General features: G+C 36.2%; 1 protein-coding gene across 1 annotated transcript in view; it reads left to right on the top strand.

The window, feature by feature from the left end:
• Nucleotides 1-22,067, top strand: part of PACRG (parkin coregulated) — a 224,297-nt gene that overhangs the window by 119,889 nt on the left and 82,341 nt on the right. The window contains exon 4 of the mRNA XM_074168706.1: nt 9,687-9,836. Coding sequence (XP_074024807.1) covers nt 9,687-9,836 — 150 coding nt within the window. The remainder of the gene's footprint in view (nt 1-9,686; nt 9,837-22,067) is intronic.

The raw sequence follows: 22,067 nt of genomic DNA on the forward strand, positions 1-22,067 counted from the left end.
TATATATAGTAGTATCATTTTTTTTGAAAGCTGAAATCATTTTGTCAGAAAAGACTTCAAGTTTATGACAGGAGCTACTCCGTTAGGATTTAAAAGTCTTGCTGAGACCAGTATCTGGCTTAGAAATAATTACCTGGAAGCTTTAGCTGTTACACAGCTTTTAGCATTAAAGACTGCTAGGTAAGGATATTTATAGAGATTTGATATATAGTCTTTTAAATCAAGTCATAATTTATGATGCTAGAACACATTCAAGCATATGCTAGCTAAATCTAGTTGTTGGTTCTGCTTTACTTTATTGTATAATGCTTACTTTTTTATTTAAAAAAGCTTCTGTATCGGCTTTAATGTGTGAAGAGTCTAAATATTGTCAACGATAAAGGCTTCTTCCTAATTAAAGCCATATTAATATTAGAAAAACACACTACCATCTCAAGGAACCTGAAAATGTGTACTCCTAAGAGTTTTTAAAATTGCTATGACTGTGTAATATAGCAGTGTAGTTAAAGCTATACATTTCTGTGACTCAGCTGCATCCCCAATAAACTCAGCTATGTTTTACACATATTACTGTTTCTAAAGTGTCCCACTGGGTGAGTTATATCGGATTAACCAGTCGTCTTCTAGATCACTACCATATTTCTACTGTGAAAGAGTGAATCAATTGGTTGTTACACAGGGTAATATACATGATGGAGGGGAAAGGAATAAAAGAATGACAGAAAAATAACTCCACAGATAGATAGAATGCTTTTAAAAGCAGTTTTCTCTCCTGCATGTTCATCAAAGGAAAATATTAGTACAGAGCTGCTCTCTAAAAACATTTTAAATTAAATATTAGAATTCTGTCTTATATTTTAATGATTTAAGGGGAAATCTATCCTCCACCTGTCCTTGCGTAAAGTTCACACTTTTTGAAGACTATATCATTAAAAATGAAAATTATATTCTTTAATGAATTTGTGGGTTACTGTAAGACCAAATCCTTTCAGCAAATTTCCTTCTGGTTATGCAAACAGGCAATGACTAACAAAAGGCAGATAATTGAAATTAACAAGCGCAATTTCTTTCCTAAAATACCTGAAATATGATTAAAATAATATGGAAGAAAGCTATTTATTTGAAAAATAATTACTTGTGTTTGTCTGTCACATTGAAAGACATTCTTTCTTTTGGAAATTCAGAGGAAGAAAAAAATGTCAGGTTGAAGGCATTGATTTCTCAAAGAGAAAAATGTTCAAAATATATTTTTATTTCTCCAAATAAAAATTCAAAATATATTGTATGTTGCAAAACATGACAAAATAGTTTATAAATGTATTCATTGCATGGCATAAAAAACAGGGGAAAAAAATACCTGTATATGTCAAACTTGTAAGGAATCCAACTAAAAATTAAAAAACACAAAATCCGAAAATGTGAATACTTTAAGGTGTTAAGACTTTTTACTCCCTTTCACAGAAGGTGTAGGCAAACCCATTTTCTGAGTTATTTAAACTAGAGCAAAGATTCATGAGTTAAGATATATGGAATATATATGGCCAGTGTATATACGTATACTACTATATAGTATATATAGTATATGTAGTAGTATAGTACATCGCAAAGTACTTTGTAGCAGTATTATGAAAGGTCTGATGTACAACACACAGCAGAATATCTTCTTTGCCAGAAGGATACGTGTTGTTATTTTCATATTGCAAATAGGTAAAGAGGTAGAAGGTGGCTAATTTTGCCCCACACCACAAACTGCATTGGCAGCAGAGAGCAGAACAGAACCCAGACACACACCCCTGGGGGGAAAAGCAAAGCTGCCTCTAGGTCACTTGAGAGTTCCCTTATTTTTAGGGAACAGAGGGATCTGTCCGGCCCCACCATGTCTTTCAATAATGCACTGATGTGTCTTAAAACTCATTTGTGGCCTACCATTACCTATAGCCAGCCAAGAGTAGCCAGGAAAAGGGATGTGATGGTGAGAGATGCCTTTTGTACTGTGTGCTTGTCCATGCTTAAAGTCAAATCAGTGTCACTGTTGCATTTAGATATGTAAAGGTGAACCTGTTGCTGGCAATTGTTCTGAGCACATTTGTATTTCTCCTCATATATCTTCACTGTATTTAAGAGTATTTAATAGTCATTAAGTACTTCCTTATTTCATAGAATGCTGAAATATTTTTATGGAATAAATATGGTTTTCTAGGCTGTAGTCTTTTTCTTTTTGTAAATCATGTAAGTTGTTTTCTGTCATCTACAGAAAGTAAATTAAGCCTTTAATGGAATTGTTATCTTTGTCCTGACTGACTGTTCCTCTTGAGAACCAGCTCTGGTTGTTAAGATCACAGACTGAAAATTAACTCTAAACAAACTTGGTTTTATACACTTAAAATGCTTTTAAAGAAAGCAAATGTCTCTGATTTAAAAAAAAAAAAAGAATAATCTTGATTCTTAAATACCAAAGCATTTCTCCCCTGTAGGCTCCATCAACCAGTACAAGGGATTGCAATTAGAAGGTTTATGTTAGATTCTTCTGCTCAAAAATTCATCATTTCAAGTGTTTTCAAATGGTATAGAAACTAGATTCTTCATTACTCCTCCTAACTCCTGTCTTAAGAGAAGAAACTGTGTTTCTTATTCCACAAAGAGAAATCTTACCCATGTTTGGGAAGTGAAATCTACAATTAGCATCTCTCAATTTTGAAGCTGGAGTTAGAACCGTTCTCTCCTGAATTTATTAATTTATAAATATTTAACATTTGTTAGTACTGAATTTCATCTGACATTTTATCACCCAGTCATTCTGTACTGTAAAGTCTTTCTGCAGTTCTTCAGAGTCAGCCCTTATCTATGGCATTCAGAATAGCTAGGTATCATCAGAAAACTTTGATACTGTAGTAAATATCTCTCTCAAATCACATATGAATCTACAGAAAAATATGAACTTCAGCACAGATTCCTGCAAGGCTCAACTAGTGATACTCCTCCTCTGTGGCCATTTACTGTTTCACTCATTTCCTATCTCTAAACAATTATTTATTTTTTTGTAAACCATGGCAGTCAAGTGTTTCAAAAGCTTTCAGTGAGGGACCTTATCAAATACCTTTCAGAAGTCTAAGAAAACTGTATTATCAGGCTTTTCTTGTCCACATTCTTCTTCTTCAAGGACCTACAATACATTTAGAACAGTATATTAATTTCTGCAGTACAGATCACAGAATCACAGAATATTTTTGGTTGGATGGGACCTTTGAGATCATCGAGTCCAACCAACAAAAAAAAAAACAAACGCAAAAAAACCCATACAAACCACCAAAAACAACAACAAAAAAACCCCCAAAAATCCCAGAACACCAAACACCAAAACCAAAACAAAACAAACACCCACAACCACACACCACACCCACCCACAAACAGACACAAACCAACAATCTCGGGCACTAGAGCATGCCCTGAAGTGCCATGTCTACACGTTTCTTAAATACCTCCAGGGATGGCGACTCCACCACCTCCCTGGGCAGGCTGTTCCAGTGCCTGACCACTCTCTCAGTAAAGTAATTCTTCCTAATATCTAATCTAAACCTCCCCTGCCGCAACTCAGACCATTTCCTCTGGTCCTGCCATTATTCCCTTGGGAGAAGAGGCCAACACCCACCTCTCTACAACCTCCTTTCAGGTAGTTGTAGAGGGCAATGAGGTCCCCCCTCAGCCTCCTCTTCTCCAAACTAAACATGCCCAGTTCCCTCAGCCTCTCCTCATATGACTTGTTCTCTAGACACCTCGCCAGCTTGGTGGCTCTCCTCTGGACACGCTCCAGCACTTCAATGTCCTTCCTGTAGTGAGGGGCCCAGAACTGAACACAGTACTCGAGGTGAGTGAGGCCTCACCAGGGCCGAGTACAGAGGCACGATCACTTCCCTACTCCTGCTGGCCACGCTATTCCTGATACAGGCCAGGATGCCGTTGGCCTTCTTGGCCACCTGGGCACACTGCTGGCTCATGTTAAGCTGGCTGTCCACCAATACCACCAATACCCTCAGATGCCAATATTACCAGCATTTGGCTCCCCAAATCTTCCCTGAAATCTTTGCAAATGATATCACATTTTGTTGCTAACAAAGCTGTTTTCATTGAGAGGGTGGGTACTCAGTGCAGTTTAGTAGCTTGAGGCAGGACAGGGGAAGGAATGTACAACTAGGAATGGATGGAAACTCTGTAAACTGGCATAGCCACTGAGAAGGTTTCGGGGACTATTCTCAGCATATTCTTTATACTAGTTAATTAAACAGGGCCTGCAAATGATAATAGAATTCAAGTTTTACAGGTGTTGATCTAGTAGAACACTACAATTACGAGCACAAATAAAGCTGAAAAAAAAAAAAAAGCCACTGACTTTCTCTTCAGTATCCTGCTAGATCACATTTCTTGCAAGTATCAATGATTCAGTTATGGATCTTAGCTTTTTCTGTGCCTCAGGCTTTGGCTTTACAAGACGAAGTCTTTGATTACAAAATTGGCCTAAGGTTCTTATGCCTTGCCCCCTATTCCTCCTTCCCATCACCTCACTGTAACACATCATTCCTTCAGTTGTACTGAAAGAAATAGCTATACATCTACATTGTAAATTGGATTAGGATCACACTTGACTTTTTAAAAGTACAGAACACAAGGTTGTTATTCTGGTTTTTATTCAGCCTTGATTGAAACACTGTGTCTTGTTGCAGCCTTTGTTATGGTTCTGTAAAATTAGCATAACACTTCTATTATATCAGTTCAGGTAGCTAAGTATTACGCATTTTGAAAGTTTTGGACAAAATTCTGTGTAAGAGAAGTATGTATCACCTTAATCAATTGCATTTTGAGAACACTTCATGTTAGCGGTTCTTTAAACCTGACTGTGAATTTAAGAAAAGAAGCCCTTGATCAACAAGATTAAGTGGATCACAACAAGTGAAGCATCTTTATCCTGAGTGCTTGTTGCCCCACAGGAGACCTGCTCTATGTACCTTGTTCTGCTTCAGGCAAAGAATTTTCTAAAACAAGTGCCTCATTTACGAATTGGGGGTGGGAGGGTGAAGGGGTGGAGGAGAGATATGAATGCAGACTAAATTGTTTTTTATCTTTGGCTGTGAGACTTAAATAGAAAATGGAAACTGTCAGTGCATTTCTAAGCATAGATTCACAGGTGTATTTGAAAAAAGGGCTGAATATAATTAAAGGCCAGTGCAAATTAAAGAACTTTAAATATAACTACAAAAATCTAAACTTTAATAATTAGAAAAGAGTTGGAAGCTTGGGGTATCTGATTTGATTTTGTAAAGTTTAAGCTACCAATGTGCTATGTGGGGAAGAATGTTTTGATTTGATCTCTTCTGTGAAAATACATTGTGTTATGGAAAAGATCAACTGTATCCTGAGAGAAATGCTGTCAAGTTTCCTAGCTTATAAAAAGTATCAGTTCCAAAGATTAGAACTGTGGCTTCTATTATAGGCAACATCTAAGACTGAGATAGGATTTTCTAAGCTGCCACATAAAAATAAAATATGAAAATAAAAAATACCAACTTACATAGCATCTAGGTCATTTTCTTTGATATATTAGAGATGTTACTCAAAAAAGACTTGAAAGTTTTAAAATAATAATTTGTATTGCTTCATATTTGAGCTGCTGCTATCTAAATGGGTAAACAAGCAAGTGGTATGTATCTTAAGAAAAGTCTCTGCTCTTAAAGGAAATTAACAAAAGAAAATTCTAAATTTACACCAATTGCCAATAAAATTTAATGAAAAAAAATCACTGAAGCTGCCAGTGAATTGCTATTGTATATCACCTCATTGCTAACAAGATTTAATAAACAGCACTGTGAAAAAAATCCATCCCAAAAAATTTCATAGTTTCAAATATGCTTTTGAATTTCATAATTATCTATTACTGTGCTTTGAATGATAGAAACACAGAGCTGACTCAAGTACCGAGCTTTTCTACCAGAGATTTTAAACTACTAACATTTTAAAATTCTCTTTTAATTAAGAAAGTTATGATGAACTTCAGAAAATACTTGTTTGGAAAAAGGGTAGCAGTACAAAATAAAATATGTTTCAAGTAAATACTTTATTATATAGTTGCATTGAGCAGTTATTCAAGCTGGAGGGTCCCCTGGAAAGGTGAGTAACCTCACCAGAAGCAAAACTCTCAAGTTTATATACCATTAAAGAAGAAAACATTGGAACTACCAAGCAACAGAGTCAATTTCTTAGGTTGGGTTTTTTTTCAAAGTTGCTGCTTAAGAGAATTGTGCAATGCATAGCAAGTAGAATAGGTGACCAAAAGGGAAATCTATACCATTGAGGGAGGCAAGTCCTCTAAAAACCCTTTAGGGAGTGGAAAGATATCTTTAACTCAGAAGCAGGCTAGTCATTCACTTTGGTGTTATTGTGAAGATCTACATCTTAGAGCAAATTTCTAGCTCAAGAGGCATCAGCCTAGCATGCTTTCAAATTGGAACGCTTTGGATATTATGCATGTTTCCTTCTTTATGGATATGTAGCTGTACTGTACTAAGAGTTTTAAATGGTCCACTTTATTCCTGTGTAAGGATGCTAGTACTTTCTTTCGTTTCTGTTAGCCTCTGGATATCACTGACATTTTTCAAAATGTTGAAATGTACTTATTTCGTATATGGCATTAAAATTTTCTTCATTTGATTCATGTGGGAGAATGGTCTGCAGTGATGGTAGTACACAGAAAATAATTACCAGATTTTTAAAAGATAAACATATGTTTGAAATTGATGTATCCTTGGGGCAGGGACTGTCTCTAATTAAATGTTTATACAGTGTCTAATATAATCAAGCCAGGAGCTGGTTGACTACTATGCATGCCACAGTCCAAATATTTAATAATAATAACAGTTCTACAGTCAATTTGATCTTACTTTTGATATTTACAAGTGTTTTCCTAACACACATTGCGGATTTCTGCAATTTGAAGGGCCTTAGGCTCAAATTCTGCAGTCTGTTTGATTCTACCATATCCATCACTTCATCACTCAAGATCCTAATCCAAATTCTGTCCTTTGTTTTGTGTGTCAAATGGAGAATTTGATGCCCCTGTTTTGAGGGAGGTGAGACAAGCATCCAGCTGATTTTCTGGCATGCAAATGAAAGAAGTACCAATATTATTGTTTAAAGTTCCAGCAAGCACCCTTACAGCATAACTCAGATGTAAGGAAACTTGCACGGCAGGTTTTGCGATGAGCTGTTCTTCGACAACGTTCTTCTGGATTCAGCATGTGTTCAGTTCAATTCTGCACTCGTTGGAATGCCTTCACAGTCATGAAGCATAATTCACAATCTTGACTTTATTAAGGAATTAATCTTTACCAGGACAGTCTTGGCCTCCGCTCAAACCAAGGTTGTTTTTGCACAATACAGAACTCTGAAAACCTTTGGGAGCCACCAAAGTTCTTCCTAGAGGTGGTTGGACAGCCATTTCCACTTACATGACACCTTCTGCACTCCCGAAAATAAAGTTGCTTATCTTCTAGGACAGCTTCTACAGTCAGGAAGAACTATTCCTGGAAGTAGGTACAATGTGTTGGTTAAGGACTAAGAATCTGTGATTTCTGTCATTGATTAATTTTTATGTCCCTTAAGTTAATTATTAGTGTTTGTATGAATAATTCATTTTATTCATTTTGGTATGAATTCATTCATACAAATGAATAAAAATGTTAATTCATGTTTTTATTAATAACTAATAATTATTATACTGAAAATTAAAACTGTTAATGATAATTTCCCTATTAGTTTAGTTAGCTACTATTTCTGTGTATGACAATTTAGTCATGAATAAACCTATATGTTGGAATCCCAGAGCTTCCTCTTCCAGTCACTCCTTTAAGAAAATGAACAATGCCTGTTCCTCTGTAAGAGAATATTTTCCTGCCTGGGATTTGGACCTAATCTTTAAAATTGTGTCTGGGGGTCTCTCTTCGCTAAAGCAGCCTTAGAACATCTACCCATGAAAGCATAATTTGGAGTAGCCAATCTTTCTGCTGGAACTTAGTATGAGCCTACTGCATTGATGGACTTTCTGTGCACACATTAATATGCTCAGAGACAATATGAAATTAGGTGTAGCATGATGACTACAGTAGGGACTGGCAAATAAGAAGTATGGAATTCAATCTGTGTTTTCATTTAACAATGCTTCTTTAACTGGGAATCACCCTATGATGCACGACAGTACCTTTATACCTTGGACTCTCTTACGGTGCTCCTTAACAGTAGTTTTAGTATGCTGTTCATAAGCATGCAAAGAGGCATGAAGGGAGGTTACTTACTAGTTGATTTTCAAGAGTTGCCTCTGCACAGTCATACAAGCAATCTGCCTTGCCCTTGCTTTGGAGCTCTAGCTCTGATTTTTAACACTCAGCAGGTACACGATAAGAAGAAGAAGTGGGTGGGGGACAGTGCATCTGCTTAAAGAGATGGAAAAACTGACGTTGCTCCTGTGTGAGAATACTACTTGATTCCCTGTGAAACAGCATTTCTGTGCACTGACAAACTTAGTGCCAGAAATACTGAATCCTATTACTTCAGTGTGAAGAGGCAGTTCTTGAAGAAGTTGTTGGTAACTCCTCTTCAAATTTTGGTGTGCTCTTCACTATAATTTTTTCCAAGTGCTCATCCTTACATTATGTTATGTTGAATCACATATTTATATATTTAGGTGCTTATAAAACATATAGCATTGAATATGAGCTTATCTTTTACAGTTTTGCTTTCCCAGTGCAGTGATGTAAATATCTGTGTAAGTGGGCAGAACACTGGAGAATTAGACCAATATATAATAGCGTACCAAATTTGACAACTGCTTCCAGCTGCATAATTTCAGAGGAGGTTTTATAACTAGAGGGACTTTGCAAGAAAATGTATATATATATTTCAAGCATGACTCATTTTTAATTACAAAAGAGAATGCAAAGTACTTACTTTTAGTAGAATTAAAAGAGAAGAGAAACAAAAGGTATTTATGAAATGTCTTAGTGTCATAAGATTAGAAGCATGACACTGAAAGCAAAGAGAAAAATCTAAGTAGGCAAGGCAAAATCTTTTTTTTCTCTAGAATGTTTGTCTTTTACAAAAAGCCTACAAGGTTTTTTTGTGGGTTTTTTTTTTTCCTATAAACATTTGCTTCATTGTACTGATTCTCAGAATAGTAGGAATTGTTAGCTGAATGAATAAAATGACGTGAAATAAATAAGTACAAACATACAAACACTAATTGTTGCACTAGAATGTATCTGTTGTCAACCTTTGCAGGTTGTCTTGCAGTTGTACAGTTCCATTGGCCCCAGATGGTACTTACTGAACATTTATTTTTTATTTGTTTGGACCACGCCAGTATTACACAGGCGGCATGAGGGAATAATGAGCTGCATTCTTTGGGTTACTGAAGAGTCAGCACAAATTGTGGGAACAAATAACAATCAGACAAGGCAGTGTTTTATAACATCAGGACTGCAATCCATCTTTGGAATCTTTCAAAGCTGGGCTAATAAAGGCCCACTTACAATCCCCAGCAGAGTACAGTTTAATTAAATTTGTCCATTAGAGGACTCCTTCCCCTCCCTCTACATTTTAGAAATTAATTCTGCTTTCTGCCTGTTGTTCTTTCTACATCACAGATGCACTGAGCCTTCGTAACCGACAGGTCATCTGCGTCACGCTGAAAGTCCTCCAGCACCTGGTGCTGTCAGCTGACATGGTGGGAGAGGCCCTGGTGCCCTATTATCGGCAAATCCTCCCGGTCCTAAACATCTTTAAGAATATGAATGGTGAGTTACCCTAACAGACACCATGTCTTTCGACCCCTAGGGTAAAAAGGGGCTTGAGGCAGGATTAATTAACAACGTAGTTAAGATTTATTACTGTATATAAACTCAAATCCATTTGGAGCTCTAAATAATGTAAACTCCCCCTCTTACTATTCCCTGGGGATGCACTGAAATTAACAATTTCATTTATTACTCCTTGCACGTACAGTTTATTTAACTCAGTACAGAAGCACTGAAGCAGTTCTATAATCTTCCAATAATTAAATTGTAAAGTTTTGTAACAGTCTTTTGAATACATTAATAAATTGCAAAGGTTTTTTCCTCCCTCCAACACATTAGTTCAGTCCAGCCTTTTTATTCCATTCTGTGCTCTTCACAAGCAATTCACTGCTACCATCAGGTTTAGGAAAGAATAAAAACAAAAGTAACAATCAAACTAATTAATTTGAGGGTCAAGAGAACTCCTTGTTGTAGAAAAATTTCAAGTTACATAATGTCTAGCAAAACAGTAAAGTTTGAAGTTATTACTGCTCACTTACCAGGTTTTATTATAGAGAAATGTAGAACTAATTTGTATCTACAGTTGAGTATGTTGTTTTCTTTGTAGTACAAACCTGTATTGCCAGTCTCAGTCTTTAATAGCTGGTACTGTGAGTACTGTGAGTACCGATACTGTGAATGCATTTAAACCACAGTCACCAGCTGAAAGCAACATGATGTATCTTGCTCTTGCCAAACTAATCTTTAAAATATTTGTCTGTAGCGAATCTATCTGTACTTATCTGTTCAATTACCTACCAAGCTACTGACTTTCTGTTATTGACAAGCAGCCATGTATATCAAAAGAAGTTAATTCCTCACAATCTTGCAAAAGAGTTTTTTTGTTAAATTAATGGAATTTGAATAGGTATTTACAGGACTGCTTCCTTTTATACTTTCTGTTTGCATTATTACAGAAGGTATGATCTTATACTCACTCTTTAGTGAGTTTAAGATTCACTTTAGTTTGAAAAATGGCTGTCCAAAGAATGACTCAGAGACTCAGATGAGATTTAGATTTTAGATCCCTTTAAATACTTATATATCTGTGACTCTGTTTTACTTAGTGGCAAACTTGTGGTAACATACGGAATTCCACAAATGCAATGTGGTTCAGATGACCACTGATGCCTTCTAGAAGTTGTGGGATGAAAGGTTATGAATAAAATCTGTAGGTTGAACTTAAGGAATTTCCATAGGGCTCCTTATAAATTAGAAGATTCCCCCTTAACAGATCCAATTTCAGCGTCTGGCACAAAACACGACTGTAAGAAGGAGGACTCTCATTGATTAATGAATATACAATGCATGCTTTTTTCCAAATTTCAGCTTGAAGTAGCCCATAAATTCTCTTGACTAGGCTTTTCTGCAGTGATTTCAGATGAATAATAGGGAAAGCTCATGTGTAACCAGGTACATAGCTTAACAAGGCATTAAACACATTCTAAATATATCCTAAGTTCTGATTGTATTCTGAGCAAAATACAACGTATTTTCAACATACTTGCATGACATCTGTGCTATGTGAATTTCTGCCTATATCAAACTACACTAAATCTTGATATTTGGCAATAAAGAACTAAAAACCAAAAAGAAATGAAAAGTAATAGCTCAAAATTAATAGATTTTATTAAAGCATTACTTTTTTTCAGGACTAAAGGTTTTGAAAGTTCAGTATTAGCAGGAATGAAATGGATACTATTTGCAAGGCCTACCATATGAAACTGTTCAACTTATTCAGTACTTGCATACGGCTGATAGGGAAAGATTCTTCCTCTGTCTCCTCCCGCTTCAAAAAGCTTCTATTTCTTTCCTCCTTCACTGGTGGTTGACAGAAAATGTATGCTCCCTTCCTTCTCCTTTCTATCTCCCATATGCTTAATAGGCAACTGAGGTGCAGGTCTTTGCTTCCCACCAGGAAGTTGTAGAGACTGATACAGCCTATTTTCTCCACTGCTTGTTCATACAGGTGAAAGATGGGGGGAGGGAGTGTACACTCTTTTTGCTTCTCTTATGTATAGCTTGAGAAAGGAGGAATTGTGATACATCTTGCGGGAGTTGTATGAATTGCGGTTGATTAAGTCTGGCACCATGGAATTTTGTCCGGAAATAAGGCAGCTGGAAGTAGCCATGTTTCAGTCATTGCCACCTTGCTATATCGGTATCTATCTGATGAAAGAAACTCTGTCCCAACTTCAGCATCTGTAAATACTACTCTCACACTAAACAAGCTTATAGCTAATAGAACTTTTTTAAAAAAAAAAAAAAAAGTATTAATAAGACATTAAGGTCAACTTACCTTAAGGTCAAGTTACCTGGTGACCAATTCAGAACAAACCAAAGTGATTCCTAAAGTTTACGTAGGTTCAGTGGAGGCTCAAAAATGTCATAAAAAAAGAATCTATTGCTTGTTTAGTAAAACACACGGATCACTTCTGGCTCATGGCATTCCTAAACCACAACATGGTGGAAGCTGAGAAAGTATTAGGTGAAATACCGTAAATGCTTGTCCTATATCGACATTGCCTAGTCATCTTCTTTTGAGAGACACCCTTCTGGACTAGATGGGCATTTACTATTATCTGAAACATCCGTCCTTACATTCTTCCTACACTGGTCCCCAGCAGACTTGCAGAAAAAACTCAATTCCCATTGAGTTTAAAAATGTTCTGGAATATAAGTTTGTTCGTCAGAAATTTTATTTATACTACATAACTCTCATTTGTCTGATTCATGATTCACCTCACAATATTAGACAGGCTTATAAATAAAACAGTGAAAAACTTGCATTGGTAATATTTTAAGGTTAGGATATCAGAAAGAGGTATTTAATATAACAAATTCAGGATGTAGTCTTAGCTTCAGCTTGTCACATGCTTATCTCTTGAGTTGTTCTTCAGCCAACAAAATTGTTAGGTCACTGTTCAGAGTTCCCAGTGTCACCTGAGTTCAGAATATAACAATAGTTTGAGTTCTCAGTTCTGCCACACTGAAGTCTAAGCAATTCTTTCCAAATTCCCATCTGTTTCCCAACACTGAGGCTACAGTTTCACAGTCACCAACAGTGGTGTTTAGTTGCCATTGCCTTCATGGGGCATTCTATGATAAATAAAGGAGGGAGCCTTAATGACTCTCCCTGTAGGCAGCCAATTAGTGCAGCTGACTGTGATTCTCACTGATTTTTACTGGATTAGCCAGGGAGGCTCTGAACTATGTAAATCCTCTTTTCTGGGATCTGATGTCTTTGGTGCTTAAAGATGATATCTCCTTGCTCCTATTCAGCCTTCTGGCAAAATGCTCTTAACCAACCTCAAGTGTTCCTTTATGCAGAGTTATTAATACATTATTTTTAATTGTAGACAGAATATTGATTATTCATGTAAACACGGTTTCTCATATGTTCCTTTTCTTTTCCACTGTACTCTTCACATTTCCACTTTTTTCTACTTCCATCCATTTCTTCCAAATCACCCTGTCATTATTTTGTAAACATAGGTCTTTTCCTGGTTTACGATGTCTCCCAAAGGTACTTGTCTCTAAAAATGAGTGTCTTCATAATGATGATATTGTCTTGACAACTGTATAATACCAGCAAAATGGTAAAGGACTACTGATGTTTTGGAACAGAAGATAATCTAGGTATTGAATTTTTAAATTTTAGCACCCATAATAAAAACCTTTATTAAAAAATTTTTGGTTAATACTTAACAAAGTGTCTATTAACTTCTTCTGCATTATGCGTTTTTAGTGAAGTACATTTTCTTGTGGTTTCATATATCAAAGAAATAATTTTGATTTTGTTTTCTGAATTCTCTATAATTTTATGGCAGTCTGTGAGAACATACATACAGTACAAATGGAATTGCTGTAAACCAACAAATTAAGGTATGCAAAATATATTTTACCATTAGAGATTGTGGGCCACAAAATAAGCTTAGTTCAGGTAAGTGATTGCCAGGCATATGTTCTGTAATTTGGATCTCTGGAATTACAGAAATGAAGAGGAAGGTCTACTGGTTGGATATGGGCAAATTCTGCCATTTTCTATCCATTCATATTTCTTAGGTGCAGGTGACTACTGTTGCTAATTTTTGTAAAGTAAAAAAAAAAAAAAAGGAGAGTATTGATGAAAAAGAAATAAAGGGTTTTAATTATTGAAAACATCTAAAATATGCTCACCCATCTGAGTTGTAAGATACAGGTGGCAATAATTCAATACAACCTAAGTTAGGAATGCCAGCAGAAAGACCCAAGCCTCCTAAAATGGTCTGTCTGAAAGCCAGCGGAGAGAGTGAGCTCAACGAACTTCTGAAGAGTCTTGGTAGTGAGCAAGAGGCTCAAAATATATTTGGTGTGTCTGAATTTGTGCCCTCTCTGGAGCTTAAGGCCCTGACTTGCTGTAGATGTTTCTTTCCACTGGGGTTCCCAAGTGCTCTCTTGCAGAGCATTAAGACATATGAGAGCAAAGTTCTGCTGCTGGTGTTGCTACCACTAGTGTCTTCTTATTGGTGGAGACATTGAGACCATCCTCACCAACTGGCCATGGTGTGCTCTGAAAAACCTTTGTGTTGAAACTGTTAGTCATTCATAACACTGACAGGAGAGAAAGAGAAAGGAACATAAATTAAGCCCAGTGATTGGGGAATACTTATGCGACGTAGGAGTTTTTTGTCTAATCTCTGCAGGCTGAGTGGGGACTAGCAGTCTCTAGGCAAGCCCCCCAGCACATGGACTATTATACAAATGTGCTACTATATAATATAAGAAAATATGTATAAACTTAAATGGAAATATTCTGTTTTTGCATCACAAAACCTTTTCTCTTTGGGTGTTTTATTTTCTCAGATGCCTTTTATGAATCTGTAAGCTATCTGAGGTAAATAACTTAAGTACAAATAGAATAAGTTTGTTCTTTTATGAAAGCAGGAGGAAGATAAAAATGAAAGGAAAAGAGAAGGTAGTCTTCAGAGCCTGCAATATGCTATTAGGGTGTATGTTTACCAGAATACTGTCTGAAACAGAAACCTGTTTATTAAAAAGATTCGACAATTATGAGCAGTAAATTTCTCTTGTTTAATTTATCTGACTGGTAAATGAAAATTTCACTGATTTAGTTTAGCTACTATTTTATGCTGTCAAATCCAAACAGTCTTAACAGCTGTACTACATCTAATTCATGTACACAAAAATATTTTCATGTCATCAATTTATGTTGTTCAGTAGTGATCAAGAGCAGCTTCGCAGATAAAATAATGTAGGATAGATGAAAACAAAATATTATTAGGATTTACATGCCTCAGGCAGAGAAGTTTGGAGTGGCACTGCACTGCGGAAGGCGCCTCTCCAGTGTGGTAATTTCACATGACTTGTTTCAGTCACTGTAAGGCAAACAGTGGTAACAGGGCAGGCTGAAGCCCAAGTTTCTTTGGGCTGCAATGAAAATGCTTTGACACTATCGGTAACTTTAACATGAACTTCTGAGAGTCTCTATCTATCTCTTCAGCCCTTCAAATAAGATTTTAGAGATATGACTGAGAATACCTGATGTAGCTGATCATAGCATTCAATAGTGTGAAGCCAGAAAGCAGAATTATACTGCATGCTTTACAGCACCTGAACTTCACTTAGGAAAAAACATTCTCTTGTCTGAAAGGTACTTCATGTACTTTGGAGAACTCTGTTTTACAAAATACAATAGTACACATAGACTCTAAAGGAGGAAGCAGAACTTAAGTGTTTAATTGCAAAAGCAAGAGACTGCGCCTGCAGGTAAACGTGTTCTCTGTATTGAAGTTGGAGTATTTTCAGAATTGTTTGTGTATTCCAGAAGCAGCAATGCTCCTCAGAGTGATTCGTGGTTATTAGTAAGAAGCAGCAATTATACTTTAATGTGATTGAATATGCTCTAAAGAAAATCTCTTGCCCAGAACATTTCAACTGTTTGCTCCTTCCGCTAGGAAGTCCAAAAGTACTTTCATGAAGAATGTCAATCCTGTTCTAAAATACTTTATAGTTTCCCAACTCTGTGTTCAGAAATCTTGTTTAAAAAAATGGATGGCTTGAACATCAACTTTTACAAAGTAACGTATTTGAGGTTCTCTTCATTTCTCCTCTGAACTTAGTAGTAGACTTGAATGTTTTTAAGAAAATCAAAACATTTTTCTTCTATGAGATCAGCTTAATACCTTTTTTTGTCAAAGCCTCATCTTGAAAACAAAACTCTCCCAAAATAATGTTTCATATAATAATTGAATATGGACTAGCAGGAAAGCGATCCTCAACAGTTAACAGCCATTGTCTCACATATTTTGTTGCCCATTGGCCAATCCCGACTCATTTTGGTGACCATTCTTGCCTATGGAGTTACAAAAAAATCACTGGAGCTCTGAAATGCGGAAATTAGAAGACCCATCTATATCAGTTGCTTTAGTATCTTTAATACAAAGCATGTGATTTTAAGCTGATGATATAGTAAACTTCTAATGTATAATCAAAACCTTGTCAGTTACTTTGTAACACATTTGGAGAATTATCACACTTAAGTCATAATTACTGGGTAATTTCTAATTACTGTCTAATTCCTTAGCTGAAAATACAGCATCAGTCTGTATAAAATAAAACGGACTCAGCAGTGATTAAGTTGATGTTATTAACACTTAGCACTTACTTTTAATGTGTTAATAGCCTAATTAATTCAGCATCTTGAATTCTTGATAAAAGAAAAATGAAAAGCTTTCCATGTCAGAAGGTGTACATTGCATCCAATATTTTCTTTTTTCGTTTTTAATTTTTTTAGTGTGTTGACCCAAGGAAAGGTTGTCTATTGGATGGCACACAGAGGTGAGAGTTAGGACTTCCGAATTCACAGGAAACTCATGGACAAGTGAAATAGTAGGAATGTCAAATTCTTCCTGTGCTTCAGTGTAAACTGCTGTAAAATGGGTATAAGCTCAAAAGGGCTTGTAGGCCTCAATCAACATTTTGTTTGGCAATTAATCAGAACTTTTCCAAAGTTCCAGGAGTATGAGTATGTCTGTCAGTGAAACATCATTTTTATGAATCATTTTTATATCATTCTTTGCTTTAATACTTTCATAGGATTTCTGTTCCTATGGGAAATAATTACCTTTGGAAATCCCATGTTTGAGGAAGATTCGGACATTCAGGACAGGACTTATACAGAATTATAATAGTATCTGTAAGTCTGCCTGTTCTACATACGGTCTTAATATCAGCAGGTAAGTATCTGGTCTCCAAATGAGACAAGGAGCTACTTAAGTTACCTGAGAAGCCCATCTTGTAGGCATGCTTTGAGCAAATCTAATGCATATCTGCAACATTAACATTAACACACAGAAGGCATCATCATTTTAATTTCTTTTGCTTGCAGTTTTGTTCTGGCTTGTTTGGTGTTGGGTTGGCCAAGAAGGGCAACCGCATCCTGGCCTGCATCAGGAACAGTGTGGTGAGCAGGACCAGGGAAGTGATTGTCCCTCTTGTACTCTGTACTGGTGAAGCTGCACCTCAAATACTGTGTTCAGTTTTGGGCTCCTCACTACAAGAAAAACATTGAGGTGCTGGACCGCATCCAAAGCAGTGCAATGAAGCTGGTGAAGAGTCTAGAGCACAAGTTTTATGAGGAGCAGCTGAGGGAACTGAGCTTGTTTAGCCTGGAGAAAAGGAGGCTCAGGAGAGCTCTTATTGCTCTCTACAACTACCTGAAAGGAAATTGTGGCAAGGTGGGGGTCAGCCTCTTTTCGCAAGCAGCAAGCAATAGGACAAGAGGAAATGGCCTCAAGTTGCAACATGGGAGGTTTAGATTGGATATTAGGAAACATTTCTCCACTGAAAGGGTTGTCAAGCATTGGAATGGGCTGCCCAGGGAAGTGGTTGAGTCACCATCCCTGGAGGAATTTAAAAAACATGTAGATATGGTGATTAGGGACATGGTTTAGTGGTGGACTTGGCAGTGCTACATTAACAGCTATGTTGGACTTAATGATATCTCTCTCTCTCTTTCTTTTCCAACCTAAACTATTTTATGATTCTATGGGGTTTTTTGTATTTTTTTTTTAATAAAATGTATGTAGAATTGTGCAAGCTGGAACTAGAACCCACAACTGCTGTTTGTGTAACTTGCTAGGCACAGACTCTTGCTTCATCTATAATTTCTTCTCCGGGGAGGAGTTCTGAATTCCTTGCTGAACCTAACCAAGCTACAGCATGAAGGATGATGCAGACTGGCATGGATTTGTCTAGTAAAGTACTACCCACAGAATCAGCTAGTTCAGCATATGCTCCTATTTGATGGGTTTACATTTCCATAGGTTCACAATTTCCCAGCTGCCACAGGCAGATCAGAACTGCATCTTCCATTCTGCAATTCTGATTAAAGCCCCCTAAGCTTTGGAGGAATAGAATTTCAGACATGCACCTGCACTTCTCATTTTCAATTGATTTGCTGTAGGCAGCTCCCTATGGACTTCTTTGTCACCCTTCTGAGGCTCCTGATTCAATTTGCAAAGAGCCGAGACACCTACATTTCCTCTCTACATGTTAAGGCTTTCTTTGTATCTGCCCTTTACAAATAATCCAGACTGTTCAAAATTTTACTGCTACCCTTTCAGTTAGGAGTTATTGGTAATTTCTTCTTGGTAATTAATTTCTATGATTTTCACATAATTGGATTGCATATAGTGCCACTGAGAAGTGATTTCTGCAGTTGGATGCTTCATTTAGAACTACTTTCAGAGTTTACGTTAAATAAGTCTGAGAGTATATTTGTTTTCTGCATAGTTCTCATCTTCTTATGTGTGTTTGCAAACAAATGTGCCTAAGTTTCAGGGGACATATGGTTTTGACTTATCACATTTATTAAGGTAGCATATTTTTTATTTTAAGTATACATCTGAAATATGTGTTCATTTAATAATTCTAAGTGCATGATGTTTGTTTATTGTAGATATTTTTAATTTGTGTGCTCAATTAGGATTTCTGTTCTGAGACTATTTCTTTGAAAATCAGTGTGAAGTTGCCAAAATTGCAGAAATTGGCTCTGCATCTGGCTTTCTGTTTTATATCAAGTAAACAGGTAATGGGGAGAGAGGAGCTTGAGGGACAGAGGGAACTCCTTGTCCGGATGACAATTTTCCTTGTGGTATCTCTCTCTTGCCCTTAAGGAAAACAGATTAAAGCCCCATGTAATGGAATGATACTGGCGGGAGCATAAATATTGCACTGTGATTAAGCCACCAAAATACTCAGGTGATTAAAGTCCTTCAGGTGTTTCAGTTATTCTGTTATATCATTTTGTCTCATTTCAAGACATTCCTTTTTTTCGTAGTTTTTGAAGAACGCTCTAGGCAACAAAGTTGATTTTGTGAGGCCCATAGCTTTGGACTATTGATTCCTTTTTCTGTATTGCACATCCATCATCCTCCTTTTTAGACACACCAATGAAAATATGTATTCTTGTTATAATATCATCTGGCCATCCCAGTGCTGATGCAATTATCACATGAAAATCTCAGCTTCTTTGACAGGACTGTACTAGCTGAGAGGTACTCTTTTTGACTTTTCTTATTTGAGAATTAGGTGAACTAGATCAGACTTTTATGATCAGAGTATTTGCATACTAATGTCTGCATCTAATCCAGAGACTTTGGTTTCAGCTAGGAGTTATATTTTTTTGGAAAAAACAAAACAAAACAAAACAAAACAAAACAACACCAATACCCAATGCCGAAACACCTGTTTTTACATTGACTTTCCACTTATTCACTACATTAAGTTCCCTGTTATTTTCTCTTTGAAAGCTAAATTAAGCATTTAGGAAAAGGTAAGAAATGCCACAGCTAACATTCAACTCTAGCTCTTCTCACTTCATTTTATGTATTTTTATACAGTTTCTAATCAAGCGTTTACTTACTCTTTATTACATAACACAAATATTTTGTACAATTTTTCACAACCTTGGATAAATGTGTAACACCAATTTCTTTTTACTGCATCGTGTTTTTCACTGCTGTGTTGATGCTGTGTATTTTACTGACACAGTTTCTGTATTCATTTTCTCTCTGCAGTATATATCTAAATGTCTTTTCATTATTAACAACCTTTGCTGCAATTTATTGGCCAAGTGCTTATGAAATTGTATGTATTAGAACATATTTGGGAGAGACCACATGGAGAGCGATTGGAAATAGGTTTAAAATTTATTCTCTCCACAAAAGATGTATGCGTTCAAAGGAAATGAAGTAGCGATATTCAAGGGAAAAGTCATACAAGTGAGGACAATATGAAATTAAACACTTTTCCTGACATAAAAAGGTATGAAAGTCTCTTTAATAATTGCATAATGCTCATCTGTTTTTTCCCCCGACGAATTTAAAATCTGGTAGAGAGGAACCTTACCAAAACTTTTGAAGTTATTAACCAAAAAGTGTAGACTTTCTATTTAAAACATAGAACACTGCAAACTGTTTATGAACTTGGGCTGAAAATGAAACAAAAAAAAATCATCAGTTGGTACCAGATCATCAGTTGGTACCAGAAAATACTTGTCTGCAGTTCCTGCTGTAGCTCTTCAAGTTTAATTTTGATGCTTCATGCTCTCGTTCTCCCTGTAGCCTGAGTTTTCACACATTTTAAAGCCCCATTATACTCCTCATCCAGGACCTGCACTGGTCAAAGCTCAGTCAGTGGGTACCTCATGAAAGGTGCTAACAAAATGAAAAGTGCGTGGAGCTGTAACTTCAATGAACCATGGTGACTGAATTTCCAAGTCAACATTTTCTTTTTACACAGGCGAAACTTCAAATAACAAAGTATTTGCTGTTCAGTTTTCCTCTGGAAAGTAAATGTTTTCTGTGGAAAATTTTGGCATCAAAACTTCCATAACAAAAATAGTAGCCTGGTTTTTTTGCTGTTGATTTACAAATCCCACTGTGCAAAGACTGGTAAAAGAAATCAAGACTACCTGTCAGTCTGAGTTGTTAAACAAGAAATGGTCCTCAAATATCATCCTATCTTTAAACTGTCCGCACACTCTATGGCAATTTTTTAATTTGTGTTTGTTAAATGGATGGAATATATGCAGATTCTTCATTGATTTGTTGTTTAGGTTTCTGCATTAATTAGGTACAGAAGTTCAGCCTTAGCACATATGATAAAACAGTTGCACATTAATATGTTTGAGGGTTGGTTTTTTTACTAGTAAAGACAACTGTATGTCAGTTGAGAATCTGGATAATGCAATAAAAATTATATCAAGCTTTTTTTGTAATAGTTAATTTTGAAAAAGGGTGGTCAGTTAACCTACTGTGCTCTATGTGTATTTTAATACTTTTTGTTCTTTTTCTTTTGATCTGACAAAAGTACATTAAAGCTACATAGTGCATTTTTGAAGGGCAGGATTCTGCACACATTAGCTCTCTTATGATAAATATTTAGCATGTTTTTTCCAGAGCAATCGTTCACCAACATTACAAGAAAAAGGTCCCTTTTGTTGCATTATTTTGTGTAGTTAGAATGGCATGTGATCTGTTGTTTATGTAAAGGAGCCATTTAGAGGCCATGGGTCCAGTTCTCATACCCCCATTCACACTGAGGCAATACTAATAATTATAGTTATTGATCCCGAAGAAACAAATTGTCTGGGGGAGTCAGGGGATTTCATAAAGTGAAGGCCTGTTCAAAATCTTAACAAAAGTGGAATCTGGTGCTAACTGAAGCAGAAGTGTTTAGATGCAGAAGCCCATATTATCAGATGTGATGACAGTCACCATGCCATAAATTCATTTATCTGGACACTAATGTTTTTAGTTATGCCTATATTAATTATATTTTATGTTTATAATTATATTATGTTATGTATATATTAATTATATATTATGTTTCCTTTTACATAACATTATCTTCACATTGGAAAGTGGTTGTGAGCATACCATAGTCTTTAAATTCCCATTAATTAGACTTCTGTGTAACATCTGTCCCTGACCAGGCCAGGAACAGACTGTACCTTTTCTACTGTACTTTTCTGGGCAGAAAACCCATTTAGTTGCTGGTATATCATCATTATATTATGAGGCTATAATTGATTATCTTTTACTGTAGGACTGCATGTGTTTTGAATATGAAGAAAAGTAGAATTTTGTGAATTCTTGCAAAATGGCAGGCAAGTCATTCAGTGGT

Source organism: Numenius arquata, chromosome 2 (assembly GCF_964106895.1).
Source record: "Numenius arquata chromosome 2, bNumArq3.hap1.1, whole genome shotgun sequence".
In the NCBI taxonomy this organism is placed as follows: Eukaryota; Metazoa; Chordata; class Aves; order Charadriiformes; family Scolopacidae; genus Numenius; species Numenius arquata.